Here is a 26218-nt window from a genome sequence, read left to right on the forward strand (position 1 = left end):
TATATTGTGTAAAATACATATATAAATATATAGTATTGATATACATTAATATATGTGTTATTAATGCCATGTTATTAATGACACGTGTAAAATACATATATTAATATATATTTATATGACATTAATAATATATATGACGTAATATATATATGACATATGTGTGTGTGTGTGTAAAATACATAACACATAGCACTGAGCAACGGACCACAGTACGTTAAAGGGAAGCGCTGGAAGCTTCTCCTTGGAGTACTGAAGATAGAAGGCCTCGAAATCGGAAACCGCGAGCTCAGAAAAACACTACATGTCCCAGCATGCTTCGCGACTACCATAGACCACAATTCCCAGAATGCATTGCTCGTGGCTCGCAGGTTTCCCTTGCCGCTGGGGTTTGTAGTTCTCCCCCTGTGATCCAGTCCATCTGTAAGGCGAGGGCGGTGCGGTTGCTTACTTAGCGCCCGTAGACCTCAGGCGTCTTGCAGTCTTGGCCAGGTGCAGGCACTTAGGGTCCTTCGGCTGGCTGAGTCCTTTGTCTTGTCTCTTGGTTTCTGCTTTACACAGGTGAGTCACCGCGGGGCTGCCGTTCACGCCGCAGGGCCCCACCCCTTCTTTCTGGGAGCGACCTCCTTCGGGTTGAAGCCGTTTGTCCCTAAGCTCTCGCCGTAGTAGCCGCCGCCCATCCCTCTTTGTGTGCTTCGGGAAGCCGCGGAGCTAGTGGCGGCGACTCTCGGGAGTTGGGAGTGAGGGAGACGGACGTTCCGCGGAGGTTGCAGGCGGGCGGACTCTTCCCCATCCCGCCAGCTGACAGGTGGGTTGCTGTGCTTCCCTGAGGCCCTTCCGCCTGCTGTCTGCCGTCGGGGCTCCGAGGGCGGGGTGGCGGTGCCCGCTGCCCGCTGCCCGCGCCGCCCGGCCCGGCTCCCGGAGGAGAGCGCGGAGAGCCGCGCGGGGACTCAGGCAGGCCGGGGAGACGACACGCCCCGCTGCCCTCCGCTGCCTCTCCTGACCCACCGGGGCTCGCCCGGCGCCCCAGGCCGCCTCTCCCAGGCGCCCTGCCTGGGCCGCGCCCTGCTGGCCGTGACCTCGGGGGGAGAGTGACTCCTTCTCGCCTTGCTCCATTTTATAAGTAAAAGTCATCGCGACACGGCGTTGACAGCACCGCGCAGGTTGGAAAGCGCCCAGACGTGGAGGCTGTAGCCCGAAATTCCAGAGGCGTTCTCCTCCTTGTAGTTTCGGGAAAGTGGACTTGTCAGTCACGGAGCTTCCGGCCCGGGAGGATGAGCCGGTCAGACTTTGCTGCTGTCGGGCTTTGACTAGACTAAATGTATTTAGTTTAAGTATATTTAGTAAGCTAGTGGTAATTTTTGTGGTTTTTTGCTTATCCCAAATACTACTGTTACACGCCAGTTTTAGAATTTATGGGAATTTTTGTCTGACCGGATATTGTCTTTTATCAGATTTCTAGGGATGAGTGCAGAGCTCTGGCCGTGGATTTGATCTCCGTCCTACAGCCCATGTTCTCTCTCTCTCTCTTTTTTTAAAAAAGATTTTATTTATCTATTCTTGAGAGAGAGAGAGAGAGGCAGAGACACAGGCAGAGGGAGAAGCAGGCTCCATGCGGGGAGCCCGACGTGGGACTCGATCCCGGGTCTCCAGGATTACGCCCTGGGCTGAAGGCGGCGCCAAGCCGCGGAGCCACCCGGGCTGCCCTGTTCTCGGTCTTAATAGTCGGAGACATTGTGTTAAATTTGGGCATGTGAGCATTAAAGAGCTTACTGTGTGCTAGCTACTTTGTTCAATTCTGAATATTCATTTATATAAATTTCCTTATAATGTTTTTCTTCAAGTCTCAGTAATATATATGTTTGTTTGCTTATTTATTTATTTAAGATTTTATTTATTTATTCATGAGAGACACAGAGAGAGAGGCAGAGACACAGGCAGAAGGAGATGCAGGCTCCATGCAGGGAGCCCGTCGCGGGACTCGATCCGGGGACTCCAGGATGATGCCCCAGGCTGAAGGCGGTGCTAAACGGCTGAGCCACCCGGGCTGCCCCCATATTTATTATTATTATTTTTTTTAAAGATTTTACTTGTTTACTCATGAGAGACACAGGCAAAGGGAGAAGCAGGCTCCCTAAGGGGAGTCTGATGTGGACTCGATCTCAGGACCCGGGGTCATGACTTAAGCCAAAGGCAGGCAGACAGACGCTCAACCACTGATCTACCGAGGTGCCCGTCTGCTTCCATATTTAAAAATTAGATTTTATATGCTGTCTTTCCATAGCAGTGAACTTTCATAGCTTCTTGAGATTATTCTCCTCTTGAAGACTAACTTTTTAAAAGAGAGCTACTTTAACCAACGTAATGATGATTCGTCAATGATTATGTTTTTTAAGGTCGCAAACATGTCGGACAAAAGTGAATTAAAGGCAGAGTTGGAACGAAAGAAGCAGCGGTTGGCCCAAATCAGAGAGGAAAAGAAGAGAAAAGAAGAAGAAAGGAAGAAAAAGGAAGTATGTTTTATTTTTTAAGTAAACAATGTAAAATAATTGGATTTAATCTCAAATAGTTATGCCTTTCTGTAATACTTTCAGAATAGTTAAAAATCCAGCAGTCGTGACTACAAATATAGCACTGTAAGTGAATTTTCCTTTAAAGAAACCAGATATGTTAAAATGACAAAACTGATAAATTAAAATATGATTTTTTTTTACTGAATAAAAATATTTCATATAGATTTGATTGCATTTTGGGGATTTGATTTATAAAAGCCCAATTTACGTAATTTCTCTTCTAGGAATGTGTGTATTACATAAGGTGAGGCACATCTATCTTTTAATGGTTCATGAAAACGTGGCATATATATCATAACTTAGTTTGGATTTTGAACTTAGTTATCTGAATGTTTTGCCAGTTTGTACTGCTAACAGTTTGTCAGAATAAAAAAATAGAAAATACCTAATAGGTTATTTAATTGATTAGGGAGTTTGTTATCTCTTTCATCAGGAAATATTTTCACCAAGTAGTAGGTTTGATACAACCTTAAATAGAGACCATTCTCAATAGAGTTCTAGTAAGTAATCTCCTGTGTGTTCTGATTTTTCACATCACCATTTCATGTACAGCAAATATACATTGACCCTGAGCTAAAGCTATTTTATTTGTTCCTGCATTGATATGTACATTTTCCCCAACTATTTGGACAGATTTGTATACTGTTACCACAGATACGTTTTAAATGGTCAAGTGTAAGATAATTTGTCCTAAGGGTGCCATTGGTACCAAGGTTTTCTATTTGATAGCCAATAGCCAAGACTTCTAGAAATCTCTTAAGGGAAAAGAAAAATCAGAAAAATTGAAAGTATGATTTATGTGCAGCATTGCTATGATGTTGTAAAGGCTTGTAAACTGAAGAATTTTGTGTGATACATTATCATAAGAACATTGGAGGTTTAAGTTAGCTGTTTGATTAAAAGTTAACTGATAGAAACAGGAGTCCGATAGGCAGAACCATTCCAAAGTAGTATCTATATAGCCTTAAACCCTTCAGTGCTGAGAACGTATTTGATTTTTGTTTTCTAAAGATGGCTATAAGAGGCATAAATAGCCTCCTGGAGGTATCTACTACCTGATTTATAGCTAATTTAAAAGTTATGAAACATCACAAGAGATGATTTAATAGTATTAAACAATGAGTCTACTAATAACATTGCTGTTTATACAGATAAAGTGTCAACTTGATAATATAGCCTGTTTGGCTATTTTGATGAAGTTTACTGATGACCTCTTTAAGTTAAAATGGTATTATAGAATATAATGATTGACAAAATTCACTGCAAAATAATTGTATGAGTAATAGTTGTTTGGTCAAAATAGGCATCTGAGGTCTATATGTAAAACTTTTCCTTTGAAGGCTTAGATTTCATTTGAGATGTTTTGGATGCTTTGAGATTATTGAGGCTTATCTAGTTTACCTGGAAGATTTTGCTAAAAGAGACTGAAATAAAAGCTGACAATATTTTTTTTTTAAAGATTTTATTTATTCATTCATGAGAGACACAGAGAGAAAGGCAGAGACACCGGCAAAGGGAGAAGTAGGCTTCATGCAGGGAGCCTGACGTGGGACTCGATCCCAGGTCTTCAGGATCAAGCCCTGGGCTGAAGTCGGCCCTAAACCGCTGAACCACCCGGGCTGCCCAGCTGACAATAATTTTGATAACAAATGTTTTGTGTTATGCAAAAGTGAATTTTAACTTTACCAAATTCAACCATGTTTTTAGTGTCATAAAAATAAGACCTATAGTTTAAAAAGACAAAAATAAAAACCTTTCTCCAGATGAATTTTTGACAAACATCTTCTACATAAAATTGCATAAATACAATGAAGACTTCATACAGAAGTTTGAGATATTCATACTGATTTTCAACAAATCACATTGTCCATTTACTTAAAATTTGTTACCTCTTAAATAATTTAATCTTTTTTTTTCCCACAGTGTTGTGATATTTATATCTAAGCTTTTGTGCCACTAGAGGAGGTTTCCACAATTCCTAACTGTGGATAACAATTTCAAACTATAGATAAATAGAAGTTGACTGTACTTTTTGAATTTATTAGGTAAAAACTTTTATGGGAACTCCTTGATTATGAATCATTTGGAGATTACATACTAGAACTCTACGGAGAATGGTTTTCATTTAATATGTGTGTTCAAAACTCAGTCTATCCCCCAGAGTATACATTATTAGTATATTATTTAAAATACACTTTTTTTTTGCAAACGGAAATGTTTCATACCCTATGTAAATTTAAGTTTTTAACTTTAAAAATCTAGACTGATCAGAAGAAGGAAGCAGTCGCTCCTGTGCAAGAAGAATCAGATCTTGAAAAAAAAAGAAGAGAAGCAGAAGCATTGCTTCAAAGCATGGGGCTGACTCCAGAATCCCCCATTGGTAAGGATGAGAATATATCCATTTATAAGACCTAAGAATAGATGCTATTCAGCTCAGGTGTATCTGAGATGAATGCATCGACTTTAATATATTCAGCATATTTTTCTTATTTCTGTCTCTTAAAAATGATTGATCTTATAATTTATTCAGAATTATATTTTTTCACATGTGCCAATATATGATTATTTTGTTTTTTTAAAAGGGTTGCAAGATTAAGTGTACTTATTAACATACACTGAACAACCAATTGACTTGTCTTATTAAATCAGTAATTTATTTCAACATTTGTTGAACAGGTTTTCTGTGCCATACTGTATTTAGTTCAAAGATGACTGTGATTCCTTATCTTAACTCTGTATTTTTTTCTGTAGGTTAAAAAGAGGTATAATAAATCAAAGTTCTAAAAGGGTTTTTTGTATTTAGAGGTATAGGAATGGAAGGAAAAGATAGCCTTCTAATTTCACTGCTAATAAGGGAAATAGTATTGGTAGCTTATTTTGGCAGCAATTTGACTTGCTCTTTTTTTTTTAGCTATTCATTATGATAACGGTACTAAACCATAAAGCTGAAATAGTAGAGATACTGAAAACAATCTAATTACATGTCAGAAAGCATTAGGTGCTTGCTTAAAATAATTCTGATCTGGACGCTGTTACACAGTATTTTAGTTTGACATGGCCTTTGTCATTTAGGGTTCATTTGTGGGCTAATTCCATCTAGTTAAGGGGATAAATACCAGAAATAGTAACTGCTATTTGCCTGTTGTGAAACTACAACACAACTATTTCTAGAGCAGATATTTCTAGAAGGTTTCAAGATGAAAAAGCTTTCAGGTCATTTGCTTTTTTTCTTAATGGCAGAATTTGAAGATTGAAATATATTAATTTATATGTATTTAATAAGTTTACATTGTATATTGCAATTTTAAAAGTAAATCAATCAGAACCAGCATTGTTAAAATAGTAACTAAACCAAGTTCCTTGTTAGTTGGATAGTCTTTGATCAGTTTTTCTGTCATTGGCTTTCTTTTTCTCCTGCAGAAATTTTTTTTCCTTTTCTGATTTTAGGACTTCAGTTTCACTGAATTCACTTGCTCATATTTTTCAGTTCATGGCCCTCCTCCATTATCAAGTCTTGAAAGACCATTCTTCAAGGGGGGTGGGGTGTGTGTTTCTCCCTCTTTCCCCATCTCCAATTTCATTTCCCTTCCCAGTCTGCATTAAGTACCCATTCTTGCGTTTTTAACTTTTGATCTGTCCTACATGTGTTTACACATTTCAGAGTTTCATATGTGTGTGTTTGTATGTTTAATATACATAAATGGCCTTGTATCATTTTGTTTGTACCTTTTTGTCAAGCAGTATTTGAGACCTACCCATGTTGCTAAGTACAGATCTAGTTATTAATTTTTGACTGCATAATATTCCATTGTATTTTACTTATATGTTCCCCAAGTAATATGTACTTAGATTGCTTCTATCTCTTTGCTTTGCTATTACAGTCAATACTATAAAGAATATATACTTTCCCATTGAGAACTGTGGAAAAGTTTCTCTGGGGTGTATGCATAAGAATTGACTTGCTGTGTTATTGTGTTTAAGCTTACTTACATTTATTAGATTCTACGTACCACTCTCAAGAATGACTACTGGTTTACCCTCCTAATGCCAGTGAATGAGAAAGTGACTATTTTATCATATCTACATCATCGCCTGATTTTATTCAACTTTCCAGTTTTTGCCAATTTGATGGATATAAAGTAGTATATCAAAATGTTTTAATATGAATTTATATTTTTATACTGAGGTTGATGGTTTCTCAAATATCTATTTTTTGTCTTCTATGAATTGCATATTCATATCTGTAACCTATTTACTATTGGAGTTCTTTATCTTCTTGCTGTAGGAGTTCCTTGTATATTTTAGGAGAGGACTTCTTTGTTTTAGTCTTTCTAAAAAAAAAAAAAAGCCTTCTCTCAGTCTGTTAACTCTGTTTATAGTATCTTTCATTGAAACTAATCCTTCATTTTAATATGTTCAAATCCTTCATTTTGATAATAGAGCTGCCAATTATAACCCTTTTTCGTACTTTTTGGTCTTCTTTTTTTTTTTTTTTTAAGAAATCCTTTCTTTGAGGACACAATATATATTTTCCTACATTTTTTCTTTTTTTTTTTTTTAAGATTTTATTTATTTATTCATGAGAGACAGAGACAGAGAGAGAGAGAGAGAGAGAGAGAGAGAGAGGCAGAGACACAGGCAGAGGGAGAAGCAAGCTCCACACAGGCAGCCCGACATGGGACTTGATCCCAGGTCTCCAGGATCATACCCTGTGCTGAAGGCAGCGCTAAACCGCTGAGCCACCCAGGCTGCCCCCTACATTTTTTTCTATTAGGCTTTATAGTTTTAGCCTTCACCTTTAGATGTTTGGGTTATATTTTTGAATATAATGTGAGTTAGGGATCCAGTCTAGTTTTCTCCATATAGTTAGTTAATTTTCTCAGTACTATTTATTAAATAGTTCATCTTTTCTCTCACTGATATCTGATGCCAACTTTGTCATACAATCAGTTCCCATAAATTCATGACAGTTCTGGGCTCTGTATTTTTACTGTTGATCCAATTTGTCTGGTTCTATACTATTAACCCATGGTTTTAATCACTATGGCTTTGTATTCTGTCGTAATTTCTGATATAGGAAATCACCCCTCTTTTTTCTTCTTTTTCAAAATAGCCCTAGCTTTATAAATTTTTCTTCCTCTATAAAAAATTAAACTTTCCCCTCACCCAAATCTTGCTGCACCATATGCTACATTTAGTGATATGTTTTTAGTTTTTTTAGATATAGAAGATTCTCCACCCACTACTTTTTGCCCTATGGCATCAAGTTTTTGAAGAGAGCGGGCTGGTCTCTAGAATGTCCCACCTTCTGGGTTTATATGATGGTTTTCTCATATTTAGCTTTTGTTCTTCTATCTTTTGTATTTCTTCTCAACTGGAAATTAGACTTAAAAAACTTGTTTGGTTCAGGTTGAACATCTTTGGCAAGAGTATCTCATAAATGATTCTTTGTACTTCTTGTTATATCACATCAGTAGCCCATATGCCTGGTTGTTGGGCTATTGGTGATGCTAAGATTGATTACTAGGTTACAATTGTGACTGCAAGGTCTCTCCACCATAGTTATATTTTTATTTTCCTTATGATTATCAGGTAGTATCTAGAGGTGATACTTTGGCACCATGTGAATATTCACCTCTTCATCAACTTTTTACCAAATGATTTTAATACTACTTGGTAATTCTTATCTAAATCAGATATTAAATTAGGAATTGCAGAATTGTTTTTATAATTCCATCATTCCATCTGTACTTATTGTCTGAAATTCTTCTGTAATGGAGAATTTTCCCTCAGTAATTAGATTTATTTGGTTACTGTAAATGAATTTCCTGTTAGAAAAACAGAAGACATGCTTGATTTTTTTCAATTTAATTACTAATCACCTCTAGGGGTGGCAGAGATTTGGGGTGTATTTTTTAAATAGATTAGGTAATACTTTATTTACAATTTTTATATATATATTTCTAAGTGAATTTATCTTTCTTGTACTGTCCATGCCTTAGTAGTTATGATTTTATTTTTTTAAAAGATTTTATTTATTTATTCATGAGAAACAAAGAGAGGCAGACATAGGCAGAGGGAGAAGCAGGCTCCCCACAGGGAGCCTGATGTTGGACTTGATCCCAGGACCCTTGGATCCTGACCTTAGCCGAAGGCAGACACTCAACCGCTGAGCCACCCAGGTGCCCCAATGGTTGTGATTTTAAAATAAATTGGACAGCTTTACCTTTTGCTATTTTGTAGCACAGTTTGTATAAAGGATAGATGTTACCTGTTCTTTAAAACTTGGTAGAATTCAATTGTAAAACTGCCTGGGATTACATTTTTTTTCCCCAAGGGTTAGTTGAGAGCAGAGGTTATTAGCCATTTCAGATCTCTTTGTAAGGTTATAGTCTCTTCCAGTTTTCCATTTCTTTTTGTATCATTTTGAATTTTTTAAAACCATAATAAACATTTATTATCTCTCAGTTTCTGTCTATTAGGAATTTAGTAGTGACTTAGCTGAGTGGTTCTGGCTCAGGGTGTGTCATAGCATTGAAGTCAAGATGTCAATCAGAGCTGCAGTTATCTCAAAGCTTGCCTTGTGCTAAGATTTGCTTTTAAGGTGCCTTACTCACATGGCTGGTAAGTTGGTGCTGACTGTTGTTAGTGAGAGGCCTGAGTTCCTATCTACATGGGCCACTCCACAGAACTGCTGGAGTATGCTTGCAGAATGTTAGGTTCTCCAGAGTGGTGCGATCCAAAGATAAAGACAGCCAAGAAAAAAGCTATTATTTTTATGACTTACTCTTGGAAGTCATCAATTCCACTATATTCTGTTGATTGGAATTCACAAAGTATTTGGGCATGCTTTAAAACTGCCAAAGTATTTGCAGTAAATTCATAGGTCTCGTGATATTTTGAGATGATCATATGCTTTTTTCTCTTGTAATAGATTAGTTTGATGATTTACAATGATAGCTTTTCTTATGGAGAAGCATGCTTACATTCTGGAATAAACAACTTAGTTATGAGATAATTTTTTTCTTATGTGTTGCTGAATTCATTTGCAAGTATTTTATTTGGGAGTTCTTCATCTATACTCTTAAGAGAATCATACCCGTAATTTTTTTCCTTTTATTATATCTTGTCTGGCCATTATAATAGATATAATGGTATCTGGTTATAGTAGCCACATTAAATGAGTTGTGTGGTTTTCACCTTCTTCTGTTCTCTGACAGATTCCTAAAAAATCTTTCCAGTATTTATTTAAAATTATACCTGAAGAATACAGGATACAGATGAAGGCAGTGTCTACCAAACTTACTTGACAGTAGCCCAAAATAAAAAATACATTATATATCATGACCCAGCATGGATACTTGTTTTTCTTTTCACTACATAATGTATTTAGTAAATATTTTTTAATTATAGAAGGGTAAAAATACTGCCAGAATATTCAAGAGGATTTATTAAAAATACCAATCTCTTCCTAAAATAGACTTTTTTCTTTTTTTTTATTCTGAAAAGAATTTGTTTTTTAAAAAAAGATAAAGCTAATAAAGTGTCTTTTAGCTTCTCATTGGTAGATTCCTATTTATTTGGTGAGTTGACTGTTTTATGAGAGACCCTTGAGAGCAGGGAAAATAACATTTTTATCCCTGGTGTCCAGCACGGGCTAGACACTTAAATGTTTGTTCAATTATTGTTAGGCCATATGTCTTTCTACCTTGTAAGGCCAAATAAAAGCCATCTGCTTTAAAAGCAAAATCAAAACCTGATTGTTTAAATTTCAGAAAAAAGCATAGTGGAAATTGAAATTTGAATATTTCATAAAAGAAGCATGGCTTTTTTAAAATTTTATTTTATTTTTTTTAAAAACCTAAATCTAAGTGGCCAGTTTTAAGAAAGTTAATTTTAGGTACAACTGTTTTCAAGACATATTGTATCCAATATAGAGTTCTTAAGCACTGATGATTGAAAAAAATAAAGTCATTCTCTTTTGATGTATAACTACTGTTTTGATGGTCTTGTAAAGAGATGAAAACAGACACTGTCAATTATTCTGCAGCCTGAGTCTGTATCAGCAAGGCACAAAACATTGATTAGTGTGACAATTTATTATCTGGATTTTCTTTATTAGGAAGAAACAAAAAAACTTTGCCAGTCAAAAATAACTATTGCTTCATTTATTTCCCTTGCACGCCTTTTGGATATCTTAAATCTCATTTTAAAAAAATCTCATTTTTTCCCATTTTTATGAGAAATAATTGACATATATCACTATATAAGTTTAAGGTATATTGTATGATGGTTTGATTCACATATATTGTAAAATAATTTAACAATAGGTTTAGTTAACATCTGTCATCTCATCCAGATATACTAAGAAGAAAAGAAATTTCTTCTGATGACAACTTTTGGAATCTATTTTTTTTTAAGATTTTATTTATTTATGAGAGACACAATGAGAGAGAGAGAGAGAGAGGCAGAGACATAGGCAGAGGGAGAAGCAGGCTCCATGCAGGGAGCCCGATGCGGGACTCGATCCCAGGACTCCGGGATCATGTCCTGGGCCGAAGGCAGGCGCTAAACCCTGAGCCACCCAGGGATCCCTAGAATCTATTTTTTTAAACACTTTTCCTATATACCATATAACAGTATTAACTATAGTCATCATATTGTATGCTTTATCTCTAGTACTTATTTATCTTGTAATTGGTAAATTGATCAGATGGAATGAATGGTTCCCATGTACCAAGTCATTTCTTTATGTTTAGCCTAATTTTAACAAATTATTCATTATACTATTTTAATACCACAGAATTTTATTCTTTTTAAAAATATTTTATTTATTTATTCATGAGAGACACACAGAGAGAGAGAGAGAGAGAGAGAGAGAGACATAGGCAGAGGGAGAAGCAGACTCCCGGCAGGGAGCCTGATGTGGGACTCGATCCTGGGTCTCCAGGATCATGCCCTGGGCCGAAGACGGGTGCTAAATTGCTGAGCCACCCAGAGATCCCCACAGAATTTTATTATTTATTAATTTAATTTAAATGCTGAATTTAAATTTAATGTAATTCAGAACATTACATTAAATGTTCTGAATTACATTAAAGACAATGAGAGAAATGAAACACTTAGAGGAGACTATTGAGAATATTTAAATTTCGTTACCAGGAGAAGAGGCCATAGAAAGGGAAAAATTAATATTTAAGAGAGTTAAGGTTTAAAGCATTATCTATCAGGACAAAAAAAGGAAGTTATGAAAATAAGTTTTTCAAATGTTATTGTTCCAGGCTAAGAGTATCCACAAGGGGGCATTATTGTAGTGAGGGCTATGTGTGAGTATTCAGTATCATAGATTAGCTAGAGGAGGGCTTACAACTTCAGGTTATCTCAGAAGCTCACTCCTTCCATTTTACTGTATCTACCAGCTCCTACTCCCTCCATTCACATTCCTTGACTGTTCACCTTTCTAGGTTCTTCTTCCTAGCAAAAGCCCCTTCTTGCCAGAGGCTTTCTTCTACCTGATAAATAATTGGGCTGTGCCTCATCTTTCATCTCTGAGATGTTTGTGTGGTTCTGCGTGGTTAACTCAAACTTAATTCTAAACATAAATCTGGGTGCATTCCTAGGTAATTTCTGGTTTAATAATTTCTGGTTTAAAAATATTCTAGATGTTTCCTCGCAGGCCAAGAGGCAACAATGTTGATTTTATATCCTTGGAAGGCCAAAATCTAAACTGGTAGGAAAGGCCTTCTTGAGTTTTTGTTCTAGATAATTAAAGAGTCACAGTCTTTTCAATATTACTTATGTGATCAGTGAATCCCATGATGTAGATTTGTTTTTCAGTTGATTCTGTATTTCTCCTCTGGTTCTCAAAGAAGGGAATAAGTATCTTTGTTTTTCATGAACTTCTAAGAAACTTAAATTCGTTCAGATATTCACCTATGTTAATGTTAAATCTTTTGTGCCTTTTTAAAGCCTTGCTTAGGCTATTCTCTCTCTCTTATATATAAATATATCTCTTATATATAAGTATATAAGAGAGAGAGAGATAATTGGAGTGAAAGTAATGAGACTGAATCACTGTTCTTACTAAGCAGATTGTATCTCAGATACTTGGCAAAAGCTAATTAGTAATGGCTTTTGTTATTTTTATATCTGATTGGACTCTTAAATCATCTTTACAAATGAATTCTAAAGTTGAGTCTTTTTTTGAGATTTGAAGTGCTATGAGTTCAGAATTTTTTTTTAACCTCCCTGAATGCATGCTCTTTGCTCTTAGAGGTTGTTGAATCTGAGAGTATGGTGGCATTGCCTTATTGTGCAATTACCGTAGTCTTTGATCTTTCTAGACTAATTATGTTGAAATATGGTAGTGACCAAACAACACTGCCATTCCCTTTTTTTTCTGTTAATACTCTTTTTTCAATAATGATAATTTTCTTTTTCTAGGTTTGCCTCTTCTGTAGTATACATTATTTATTATTGCAAAATGAAATGGGTGAACCAGATAATTTTGAGTGTTAAATGAGTCCTTTCTATAAGCTGGCTTGAAAACTACCTTTTGTGAGAAATGATGGTATAGCTCTGGGATGGAGATTTTTATTGAATTACAAATTTGATGTCATGGCAATTAATTTTGCTTCTGGCTGATAAACTATAATAATTTGGTAGCCTTGCTCCTGTAACTTATATTTATCTTGGGAACTTTTATTTTGACACACTTATTGGCTAGGTTAATATGTTTATGTATGTATAATTACTGTTTAACTTGTTTCCATAAAGAATTTGAGGTAACTTTTTTTTATAATGTAGTCTTAGCTAAGTAAGATACTGTTGAATTTATTGAGTTGAGTCAGTGATACTTGAAGTTATCAGAAAGGGGAAAAAATGCAATAAACTGAAAAAGAATTTTATACTTTATCACAAATAATTAGATTAATAGGAATATTACTGTTTTCCTCCAATCTTCTTAATATATATGTATAGTTAGAAAAATTATTCTCCTAAGCATTAAGGAATACAAAATTTCTTCTTTAATCTTTAAAAGAAAATCTTTAATATGAAAAAATTATGATGCTTCACTATAATAAACACATGCTTGTGCTTCAGCAAAGTAGGCAAACTGGTATGAGATACTATTTATTTCTGTATCGGTTGGGGCTTAGACAAAGGAAAAACCTCACATTGAGAAACAGACAAAAAGATGAGGAATATAACCTAAATGAAGTTAGGGGGCATTAATGTCATTTTATTTTTTTAAAGATTTTATCCATTTGTTTATTTGAGAGAGATTGAGAGTGAGAGAGCACAAGCAGGGGGAGCAGCAGAGGGAGAGGGAGGCTCCCTGTTTGTCAGGGAGCCTGCTATGGGACTTGATCCCAGAACCCAGGGATCATGAGCTGGGCTGAAGGCAGACGCTTAACCGACTGAACCACCAGGTACCCCAGTGTTCTTTTATTTTTGTTTTATTTTATTATTATTATTATCTTTTTTTTTTTTAGATTTTATTTATTCACAAGAGACACAGAGAAAGAGGCAGAGACACAGGCAGAGGGAGGAGAAGCAGGCTCCATGTGGGGAGCCCGATGTGGGACTTGATCCTGGGGCTCCAGGATCACACCCTGAGCTGAAGGCAGATGCCCAACTGCTGAGCCACCCAGGCGTCCCATATTTTTAGATAGAAATCATATTTAGCTACTTTAGGTGTTATACTCAGCATCTAGCACACTGCCATCCACTTGTGAACCGTATGAAGGTGATGTGGTTTTATAGTTTCTAAGAAATTTAGTCACAAAATTAGAAACATTTATTTTTTTTATAGTCCTTTGGAATTCAAGAATTAATCACTGTATCTCAGGAAACATTTTAGCTGTGATTTTTTTCTTCTAATCTTACTATTGGTTACCAATGGAATTTGCCATTCAAAAAATAAAGATGATTAGTTTTCTACCTGTGTTTAAGATGTAATTCATCATTGGGGTACCTGGCTAGCTCCGTCAGTAGAACATGTGACTCTTGATCCTCAGGGTCATGAGTTCACATCTCACATTGAGTGTAGAGGTTATATTACCAAAAAAAAAAAAAAAAAAAAAAAAAAGCAAAAGATAAAATTCATCATACTAAACTTCTACATTTTGTAGATTAGCAAACCCAGCTTCTTCTTTTGTATCATGTATAAACATTTAAATATAATTTTAAGGGTTCAATGAATGTTACTCTCTCTAAAACACAGATTTTTAATTAAATACATCTTTAGGTTAGTTCCTTTGTAATTAGGAACTTCTATTTTCAGTAGACTATTAAAAGGAGGGCTTGCAACTCAACATATAATGTGTCAGTCACTTAATATTATATACTGAAAAATTATTTTAAAAAGATACTTGGGATTGGGGAGATTTATGGTAAAATTTAACCAGAAGATGGCAGTGATGATCCTCCTATACTTCCTGCAATGGTAATCAAAATGTTTTACAAATGTAATAGCATGAAATGTGCACGTTTAAGTGTTGATATATAATGTTAAGAGTGATGATTTAGGGGAAAGCATTTGCTGTTTGTTTTATATACTATGAAAAATGTATATTTTTCTATAAGAAGGGATTAAGAATATTTTGGGTGTCTGTATCTTTGTCTGTACACTTCAGTTTTTTCTGAATACTGGGGTAAGGAAGTTATCATAAGTCTTGCCTTGTTTAAGTTGCATGCATCACTTTATGTTATGCATCATGTCTAGAAGGCATGCTGTTTTATGGCCTGTTTGCATTTTTCACCCAAATTGCTGGAACTAATGGACATTTTAAAGGAGCCATTCCTTTAGCTGTAGTCATTTTCTTTAAATTGGCCCCTTTTCTTTGTGGGGGGAATATGAAATCATTTAAGGTATTTCTGAAATAAATTGTTAGATGAAAATTAACATTTTAAAATGAATCTCAGAAAATTTTTTAATAGTCTACTGAAAAGAGTATAAGTTCCTAATTACAAAGGAACTAACCCAAATGACTTTTGAAGAATATTTCAGAGTTTTGATTTTGACAACAATTATAAGTAATATTTATAATATCTGGTGATCTTAAAAGTGAGAAGTTAGAAAGGGGGGAAGGAATGCTCTCCTTTGAAAATTAGTGCCCACATTTGGTGTTGGCTGGGATGAAGATGCATCCTTTCATAATCTTGCTTTTTATTTTAATATAAAACCCAAATGCATTTTGCCAGAGAAATTGCATGAATCGTCAGCATGCGTTGTTAACTTTGTCTTTCTCCTCTTCTTTCTACTGTTCATTTTCATTCATGTATTTTTGTTTTTTGGTTTGCCATTTTTTTCTTTTTTGTTAATTACTTCATGTTAAATTTTGAAACGTCATAAGCTGAGCAACCTCTCCGTGTAGTAACAGCGGATACCTGTCTATTTCACTATTTAGTCCCTCCTCCTATGTCTCCATCCTCCAAATCTGTGAGCACACCAAGTGAAGCTGGAAGCCAAGACTCTGGAGATGGCGCAGTGGGATCTAGGTACAGTAAATTTCTTTTAATAGTCTAATGATAGAATGCATTTGGTGCCCACATACTGTTGATGCTTTAGAGAGACTAAATAGCTATGTTGAAACTAACATTTTGCAATCTAAGTGGCATAGAAATTATTTGTTGTAAATTAGGGAAATTTTTTTAATAGTATTTTAACTGATTAATTTAGACTGAATAGTTAATTGATTTTATACTAATTATTTTATATTAAAATAGAGATGTTAATTCATTTATTTTTTTATTGAAGCATACTACACAGGTTACTGTGTAAATCTTTTGTATATATAACATAAACAATGTAAATAGTGTATAAATAGTGTATGATAGTATAAAAGTATAAATGTAGTATAAATGGTATAAATACAGTGTAAAATAGTTTATAAATAATGTAAAACCTCTTTGTGCTTAATTTTCCATTCAGTAATTGAAAATCTAAACAATTCAGTTTAAACCCTTTAATTGTGTTGTATTGAGTTATTAATTCTAGTTAAGATAGAAAATAGTAGTGCCTAAAATATCAAGTAGAGGTAACTGCTAAGGAAACAGGAGTGTTTACTGTTTTGAGTGTATTATGCTAAATGAAATAAGTCAGAGAAAGACAAATACTGAATTATGTCACTTATATGTGGAATCTAAAACCCCCCCCCAAAAAAATAAAAATAAAATAAAAAAATAAAATAAAAAAATAAAAAAAAACCCAAAACCAAAGAAATCCAAGGTCATATAGATACAGAGAACAGATTGGTGGTTGCCAGACGTGAGAGATGGGGAATGGTCGAAATGGGTGAAGAGTTTCAAAAGGTACAAACTTCTAGTTATAAAATAAGTTGTGACGATATAATGTACAGCATAGTGACTACAGATACTAATACTATATTGCATATTTGAAGATTCCTGAGAAAATAGATCTTAAATGTTCTTATCACAAGAAAAAATACTTTTGTAACTATGTATTGTGACACATGTTAACTAGAATTGTGGTGATCATTTTACAATATATACAAATATCAAATCATTATATACCTGAAAGTAATGTAATATTATATATATATTTTTTTTTTTTTAAAAGATTGTATTTATTTATTCATGAGACACAGGCAGAGGGTGAAGCAGGCTCCACGCAGGGAGCCTGATGTGGGACTCGATCCTGGGGCTTCCGGATCATGCCCTGGGCTGAAGCCAGGAGCCAAACCGCTGAGCCACCCAGGGATCCCCAGTAGTATTATATGTTATACATACTCACTTAAAAAAATGTTTTCTGCCAAGTTTTCCTGTACTTACGTCTTCCTTATAAAACTATATTTCATATTTGTTTTAGGATCCTGCACACATGTTGAGCCTTGCTTTCCAAAAGTTCAGTAAGATTTCAACCTCTCTCCAAAGACTGTATTGGGGAAAGTATTTTTACTTATTCCTTTTTGACATATGCACACATATGCACACACATGCACGCTAACAGCAAGTCTTTTAAAAACAGCATCATACTTTTTGACTCCCTGTGACAGCTGAAATGAGATTTAAAAACATAGTTAAAAACTTTATTCAGAATCCTCATTTAGGGCAGGAAGGTAAATGTCCTCCTTTGAAAAATCTTTTAACACACCTTTTAATAGGAAATAAAGTTTCTTATTAAGTTTCATCTTTGTGCCTGAGTCCCTCTGACTGAAGTTATAAATAAGTAATGAGTATTGAAAAGACAAGAAAAAAGAAACAAGGGAGCTAGATAATAAACTCAGTATTTTAATCGATTTGTGAATAATCAGGTTATCATTAACAATTAGAAGACAAAAAAGTTTCACCAGTTTGGATTTGAGATGTGTTTTCCAAAACTGTTTCGTAAATAGAACCAAAATTGCAAATGTAAGCTACACTGTCATGGAGGTAAATAATAAAACCATCATTTAAGAAAAATCAAAACTTAAAAAAAAATAATAGTACCTTATAAAATATTATATATTATAGACTAAAGGCTAAATTTATTTAGTCTAAACTTATTTTTACGACTAATTTGGTCTCATACTTCATACTTTTCGTACCAATATGTTAATATTCCTTTGCGGATAAGCAAATGGTATTTTCAGGAGAAAGCTTTTTTTCTCTTCTGCAACATTACTTTAGTACAAATATTTACCCAAAGACTTATTGTATTTATTAAATTTATTTGTATTATAAACTATTTTTATGTAGATAATTTACCATGTTCATTTTGAATTCTGTGTTTTTGATTTTGAATAGTAGAAGAGGGCAGCCCCGGTGGTGCAGCGGTTTAGCGCCGCCTGCAGCCCGGGGCATGATCCTGGAGACCCTGGATCGAGTCCCACGTCAGGCTCTCTGTATGATGCCTGCTACTCCCTCTGCCTGTGTCTCTGCCTCTCTCTCTCTCTGTCTCTATGAATAAATAGATAAAATCTTTAAAAAAAAATGAATAGTAGAAAGATTATTTTATTTAATTTATTTTTTTAGAAAGACTATTTTAAATGCCACATCAGCAAGTTTGCTTTTATTTTTTTTAATAGAAGTCTTTTTTATTTTTATAAAGCTGATTCTTTTTTTTTTTAATTTTTATTTATTTATGATAGTCACACACAGAGAGAGAGAGAGAGAGAGAGAGAGGCAGAGACATAGGCAGAGTGCATAAGCAGGCTCCATGCACCGGGAGCCCGACGTGGGATTCAATCCCGGGTCTCCAGGATCGTGCCCTGGGCCAAAGGCAGGTGCTAAACCGCTGTGCCACCCAGGGATCCCAGCAAATTTGCTTTTAAAACTACTTTGTAACATCTACTTGGTTTTTTTTTTCTTTTAATTTATTGATTTATTTGGGAGAGAGAGAGAGAAAGAGAAAGAGAGAGGGCAAGTGAGGGGGTGGTCAGTCTGAAGCAGACTCCCCAGTGAGCACAGAGTCTAACTCCAGACTTGATCCCATGACTCCAGACTTGATCCCATGACCCCTGAGATCATGACCTGAGCCAAAACCCAGAATTGGATGCCCAACCAGCTGAGCCACCAAGGCTCTCCCGTCTCCTCAGTTTTTGAAATTAACATGAATTAGAGGGGCAGCTGTGTGGCTCAGTGGTTGAGTGTCTGCCTTCTGCTCAGGTTATGATTCTGGGGTTCTGGGATGGAGTCCCGCATCAGGCTCCCTGAGGGGAGTGTTATTCTCCCTCTGCCTATATCTCTGCCTCTCTCTCCCTGTATTTCTCATGAATAAATAAATAAAATGTTTAAAAAAATACATATGAATTAGAATATATCCTTCTGAGTTTGACTGTGAAACCCAGAGTTTATTAGAGACCCATTGGAATATTGTGAAATGGTACAGGGAGTAAATACTGTTAAGAAAAATATTTATTTGTAGATAGGATACATATTCATCAAGTTGCCAATACAGTGTTAAATACTAGATAGATTATTACAGAAAACAGAATATTCTGGTCCTTGCCTTCATAGAACTTACATTCTAATGATTAAACCTTAAAGATATTATTCACTGTACTGAAAAGTTCGAAGCATAGAGTGCTAACTTGTGTTTAAGTTTAAAGTATAGATTTTTAATAAGTTATAAAACAAGAAAATAAGTATTTAAATATCTTTCGGGGTATTTGTTCTTATTAGAGAATGAATATAAGATTTGGTTTCTTTTCAGTTTAACAGGAGAACAAAAAAAAAATCCTCTTTTGAATGAGATAACCTTGTCTTTTTTTTTTAACTTGTGTCTTTTTAATCTTAGTACATATATTGTCTCCTTTGAGAGCAAAGATTCAGTTTTAATTATTAACTTTTAAGAAGGCTGTGTATGTTCTTTTTTATGTATGTATACATGCAAGAGTAAAAACTATGACTTCTACTACATCATCTCCAGATTCCATAGTAGGAAGATGATTAATCTTGTTAATTGGTGATTAATGAATAGCATTTCTAAATATATGGCTTTTAAAAAGAATGCTAAGATCTGAGAATGAGAATGAACTTGAATTGAGCAGGCGTGTTGGTAATGAAAGAATGAAGAGAATAAGAAGAAATATCACAGGAAAATACATGAAGATGTGTGAAATGTATGAACCTATACACTCAACTCTGTTAACTGGGCAAGACAGTCCAAGATTAGTACACTCAAGAAGAAGGAAAAAATATATTAAACATTACCAAATGTGGTATCAAGACATACCTGAATCATTATTTCCAAATGCCAAAAATTTCTATTGGGCCTGGTTGTAATTTATGAATAAATATAAAAGGCCCTGAAAAGTGATATCTCTAACTCTGCAAATTCGGAGTTGAATTTCATTGTTTCTAGTTCTCTTTCTCAGTCACTTCTGTTATCTCTAAAACATAGCTAACAGTTACTCAATTTGGTAATCCATATTTCTTGATCCTTGTTCCTTTTTCCATTCTTGATCATTTTATCTTTCAGGCTTTTGGATTATATTGGAATTTTACTTTATATGTCTGCTGATGCCTTTAATAAACATAATGTATGTTGTGCAGTGTATTTTCGGTACTGGCTATATTTTTAGATAAAGTTTTATTTAATTTTAGACTTAAATGACATCCTCAACAAGGAGCTGTAGGTCACTAATAGCAGCTATACCTCTCATATAATGTAAAGTCTGGGGACAGAACATCCCTTGGAGAGCACCTAGTAGAATCCTTTCTGATTTAACAAAGCCTATTTGTTGCTATTCATTGCTTAGTAGATCTTCAGAGTGACCTTCTCTTTGCATACACACAATCCTGTTTAAATCCCAGAATCTTTTATATTTTTAATATAAAGAATCTCTCTAGTTCAATTTTTTTTTAAAGATTTATTTATTTGTGATATACAGAGAGAGAAAGAGAGAGAGAGAGTGGCAGAGACACAGGAGGAGGGAGAAGCAGGCTCCATGCCGGGAGCCTGACGTGGGACTCGATCCCGGGACTCCAGGATCGCGCCCTGGGCCAAAGGCAGGCGCTAAACCGCTGAGCCACCCAGGGATCCCCCTCTAGTTCAGTTTCATCTGTTTTCATTGATAAATTGTTTAGGCAAGTAAAATATAGAAATCTTTATTGTATTTAAATATTGTAGCTGTTTTAGTTATATAACTTATGTAAGTATATATTAGACAAAAAGGTAGTACTGAATATATTGTGCTTAACTTTTTAATAGGGACTATGAGCATCATACAGTACTGTACGTAATTATCTTATATTCTACTAACTTGTGAGAACGCCAGTGTGATAAAGTACCTTTTGTTCTAGTAATACAAGATTTAGTTTAAGTGGAAAAGATCCCATATAAGTTACTTACCTGTAGGCAAGGCTAAAACACAACCAAATATTTATTTAGAATTGATACTCTCTAGAAGTTTAGTTAATTAGGTAAGTCCTTGGAACACAAAATATTTTTCCTGGGAAAATTTATTTTTTCCTAGAGACAGAAATCTTTAGTTGTTTTCTAAAGCAGATGACATGTAAGCCCAAGGCAGTGCTTAACCCATAAATTACATAGGGGTCACATTTTGGAAACTTTAGCTTTTTTGTATCCCAGTGGAATAGTCTTTGGTTTTCTTACCTAAAGGCTTATGTGTTGATTCATTTCCTTTACCAATATGACAATTTCCTGCACACATTTAATGCTTTGGGCAAGATTACAATATGTTAACTAAGATGTTTCTACTAATGTTTTTTTAATTAAGAAAATTAAAATTTTAGTTATTTTTATAGCCTAGCTTGTTTTCCAAAAATCATGTATTATTCGTGTTGTTGGATGCTTTGGCTGTTCTTGTCCATTATTAGGCAATATTAGCTTCCTGTAATCTGAAAATACTGTCTTTTAACTATTCTGGGTTATATGTTTGCATCTTTAACCACATTATGCTTATGGCGTGCACTAGAGCATTGAGTGATACCTGGTATTTTTTTTCATACTAACCAGAACATGTGGTTTTTAATTGTGAACAGTATTTTAGCTTTACCTATTCATAGAATGTATTTGCTTGACTAACTTATGGCCTTTTTTGCTAACGCTTCATGGTTGTCCTACAACCATTTAGGACGCTGCATTGGGATACAGATCCATCAGTTCTTCAGCTTCACTCAGATTCCGATTTGGGGTATTGAATAGATTTTTTACCTTCCCTCTTCCCTTTATCTTCCCTCTTTTATAATTAATTTGATTCTTTGTGAAACTGTCCTAATATTACTTAAATTTCTAATGTACAACTATACAGTTAGGAAAAGAATTAATATTTTACTGTGACACCTCATTTATCCTCTATCATTAGTGAAAGAAATATTTTATGTATCTGATTTTCTAAGTACCTAAGTCTACCCGTTTAAATGTCCAAAGTCCTTTGATTATCTCTGTAAACTTTTCTAAGCTGTATTACAAACTTCCCAGACTTTTTCTGATATGTATTCTACATGTAACTGAACCTTTTCTGAGTTACTTGATATGAATATTAATTTATTTCCTGATGATTTCTGAGGTTTTAAGAGGAACAGAGCTGTTGGTCATTTATACTATGGCCCCAGATTGCCATTGATTTATTCATTAATTCATTCATTTATTTATTCTAGTCCCCAATGCAAATTATATGTTTGTTGCTGCCATTGTGCCTTTTACTTAATAGCGCATTTCCATTGTTAATTTGTACCTTCTAAAACACGTGACCAACACCGTTTGGAATTAATCTAAAGTAAGAGTAAATAAGTCTTCAATTAGGGCGTGTAAGAAAAGTATATAAGCTTCTTGTACATTAACTGGAAGCTTCTCTGTTGACTGCCCTGAGACTCTCTCCACCCTTAGTTGCTTCCTTATTCTCAGAAAAAGTGGCTTTTGGATAAGTGAGGTATTACCACCCTACCCTTCTACCCCTAAATCTTAGAGTATTTTGTTTGTTGGTTCTAATATTGTGATTTTTTTTTTTTTTTTTTTTTGTCTAATTAGAACCTGTATGCAGTCAAGTTAGTAACTTGTTTCTTATGTTCTTGACTTGGCCATTTTTTTCCCCAGATATGTGAGTGATTTACTTTTCAAGTAGTTTATATCTTAAAACTCAGAATATAGTGTTTCTTATTTCAAATTTTATTCTTAGAACACAAGATTACTTCAAGTCTGCTTAGGTTTTCCCATTTAATTCTTTGATTTCGTACTTTTTTCCCCCCTTTTATTATTTTTTTTCCCCCCTTTTAAAACTAAGATATTCCTAAAGTGGAAAACACATTAAAAGAAATTGTTATGGCCCACTTCTGGGACCCTAGAGAAAATTAATCTATTTAATTACTAATTTTATTATACTTTTTTGTATAGGATTTTGAAAATGTTTTATTAGAAAACAGTTAACTATTACATATCCATATATATTTCAGATATCCTGCTTGATTTTCGGAAGTTACAGCAATGCTTTTATTAGATATCCTTTTAAGTCAGTCTTATAATAGAGAGCCTCTTTGGGAGTTTGTAAGCATACTATATTATTTGATTAAATATTTAGACATCTGATAAATCAAGAAAAAATCTTCCGTATACCTAATAAAAGAGATTTTTCTTTTCATACATTTTCCTCAGCTACAATTGTCTTCTGTTTGTCAAAAAAAGAATGAATTCTGCCTATTTAAAACAGAAGTGACTTTAAAACAGAAGTGTATTCAAGATACCTGTTGCTTTAATTCAGGTGTAGAATATTTGCATTGTAGTTTGTCCGTATATGAATCAAGGACAGTCCTGACTATGCAGAGATTAGAGATTTAAAAGTTTAAATATTTCATTTTAAGATTTAAGTTATATGATTCTCAATTTCTGCAAAGTATAAGTAGAAGAAAGGTTTTCAACAGAAACTTATTTTTCATTCTTAAACCTAAAGCCTCCTAATGGTGAAGGAAACTAAATGTGGTCTGAGTGAGATCCATATATCTGACTCTTCAAAAAAGTCTGGAATCATATCCCTACTAAGAACATTACTCATAACCAACCATATTTAGTCCACTCTGAAATTCCTGTCCTCTAACTCTATTATTACCCACACATTTGCTCTAAGAAACTAAATTATTTGCTTTTTTAAAGTGAAAAACAAACATCTTGAATGATTCAGAAATACCTTTTGTCTTTGCTATCTTCTAAATTCTTTTGTTAGAATGAAGCCAATTCATTGTTCATCTAAAATTTCTTGAATAAAACAAGGATTTAAATTACAATTTGGATGTGCAATGTTTAATTCTTAATTTTCCAAAATAACATGGTTTGATGTAGTTAAAATGTTTCATTTGTTGTATTTAAAAACATTTATCTTCACTTTTTCTAGACGAGGACCTATTAAACTTGGAATGGCTAAAATTACACAAGTTGATTTTCCTCCTCGAGAAATCGTCACATATACAAAGGAAACTCAGACTCCAGTTATGGCTCAACCCAAAGAAGGTGAATATTTATCCTAAATATGATGGTTATTAAATTCCCATTTTGAGTAAATGAATTCTTTCTTTTTTTTCCTCTTCCTTTCTTTTTTGTTTTTTGGCCTATTTTCTAGGGAAACAATACTAACACTGTAAGATTTCTGTATTAATGTGTTTGTTCTTAGAGTTTTAAAACCTTTTCTTTTAGAAGTTAATAAAAGTATAAACCATATGTATGGTTTTTAATTTTGTTGACATAAACTTAAGTTTTTTTTTTAATTAATTAATTTTTATTGGTGTTCAATTTACCAACATACAGAAAAACACCCAGTGCTCATCCCGTCAAGTGTCCACCTCAGTGCCCGTCACCCATTCCCCTCTAAACTTAAGTTTTTAATCTTCATTTTGTCATTGATATGTGATGCTTTAGAATCCGGAAAGCTTAGGAATGTTCTATTTCTCTGTCACCAAGCATAATCCTCTAAAAGAATATATCACACAGTAAATGAAACCATGTGAATTATGTTCTGTAGAGCACGTGATATTCTGATATGCTGTCATTGTTATGTTATCCATATTAATGAATAACTTCAGACCTAATCTTAAACTTTTGCTTTTATGACTTAAGGGCTCTAGTGTGTTGATTTCGTAAACAGCCTTTAATCTGTACGAAATAGACAGATGTATACATGGACATCATATTGAATGTCGAATCTTTTGATTCTTTTTCTTTTTAAAGATTTATTTGAGAGAGAGCACGAGCAAGAGCAGGGGCAGAGGGCAAGGGAGAGAGAACATCCTCAAGCAGTTTCCCCGCTGAGTGCAGAGCCCAACTTAGAGCTTGATCCCAGGACCTTGAGATCATAATCTGAGCTGAAATCAAGATTCGGCCACTTAACCCACTGAGCCACCCGGGTGCCCGAGGAGTTTGATTCTTAAACCAGAAGGAGTTACCATTTTTACATTGGGAACTAATTTTTAAAATCTTATCAGATAGTTAATGATTCAAGTATAAAGTTAATATGATAGTTCTTGTTTTTTTCCAGTTAGGCTAATAAATTTATGTCACACATTAAAGAGGTTTTACATAATATATGTAATACAGGTCCACAGTTTCTTATCTAAAACCTTTGAAGCCACATATGTATTCGAATTCAGAATTTGTTAGATTTTTGAGAAGTTACTAGTAAAGTATATGTGCCGTAAGTAAACACTCCAGCCGCATCCTGGGCATTAATATTTTGGCAGCAGAAGATAAGAATATTCAAACTAAGTAAAAGAAATAATGATTATAAATAGCTTTACTTCTGATCGTGTCAAAGCTTACCACTATATGAGTTATAGATTTTAGAGTTGCTGTTATTTTGGATTGTGATCTCATAATTTTCCTTTTAGCAGTCAGTGCATAAGGAATGTTTTTTCTGTTTGGCCAGGAAAATTTATTCCTGTTTAATTATGGAATATAAAACATTAAAACTTTGTTTATCAATATTTTTAAAATTTCAGTTTCATTACTGTTTCTCCACTAAGGAGAAGCAAAAGTAATATTTACTTCAGAAAGCCCAGAAAATACAAGTAAGCAAAAAGGAGAAAAAAGTCCTTGTGGTGCGTGGGTAGCTCAGTCAGTTAAGCATCCCCAACTCTTGATTTTGGCTCAGATCATGATCTCAGTGTTGTGAGATGGAGCCCCATGTCCCAGCATGGAGTCTACTTAAGATTCTCTTTCCCTCTTTCTGCCTGCAACCCTGCTTTTTTTTTTTTTT

The 26218-nt window shown here is 34.5% G+C and overlaps 1 protein-coding gene across 19 annotated transcripts in view; it reads left to right on the top strand.

Annotated features, from left to right (window-relative positions):
• The first annotated feature begins 327 nt into the window (after window positions 1–327).
• The window catches only part of DYNC1I2 (dynein cytoplasmic 1 intermediate chain 2), a 59059-nt gene continuing 33168 nt past the window's right edge, over window positions 328–26218 (top strand). For 2 of the 19 annotated variants that reach the window (XM_025994043.2, XM_025994045.2), the window contains exons 1-7: window positions 649–805; window positions 2394–2510; window positions 4833–4950; window positions 15209–15226; window positions 15983–16073; window positions 22115–22174; window positions 24365–24480. In XM_025994043.2, coding sequence (XP_025849828.1) covers window positions 2403–2510; window positions 4833–4950; window positions 15209–15226; window positions 15983–16073; window positions 22115–22174; window positions 24365–24480 — 511 coding nt within the window. In that variant the 5' untranslated portion in view covers window positions 649–805; window positions 2394–2402. Of the gene's footprint in view, window positions 806–2393; window positions 2511–4832; window positions 4951–15208; window positions 15227–15928; window positions 16074–22114; window positions 22175–24364; window positions 24481–26218 lie in introns of all 19 variants that reach the window. The other 17 variants (XM_025994040.2, XM_025994042.2, XM_025994048.2 and 14 more) reach the window with 15 other exon arrangements.

Source organism: Vulpes vulpes, chromosome 3, assembly GCF_048418805.1.
Source record: "Vulpes vulpes isolate BD-2025 chromosome 3, VulVul3, whole genome shotgun sequence".
Classification (NCBI taxonomy): domain Eukaryota; kingdom Metazoa; phylum Chordata; class Mammalia; order Carnivora; family Canidae; genus Vulpes; species Vulpes vulpes.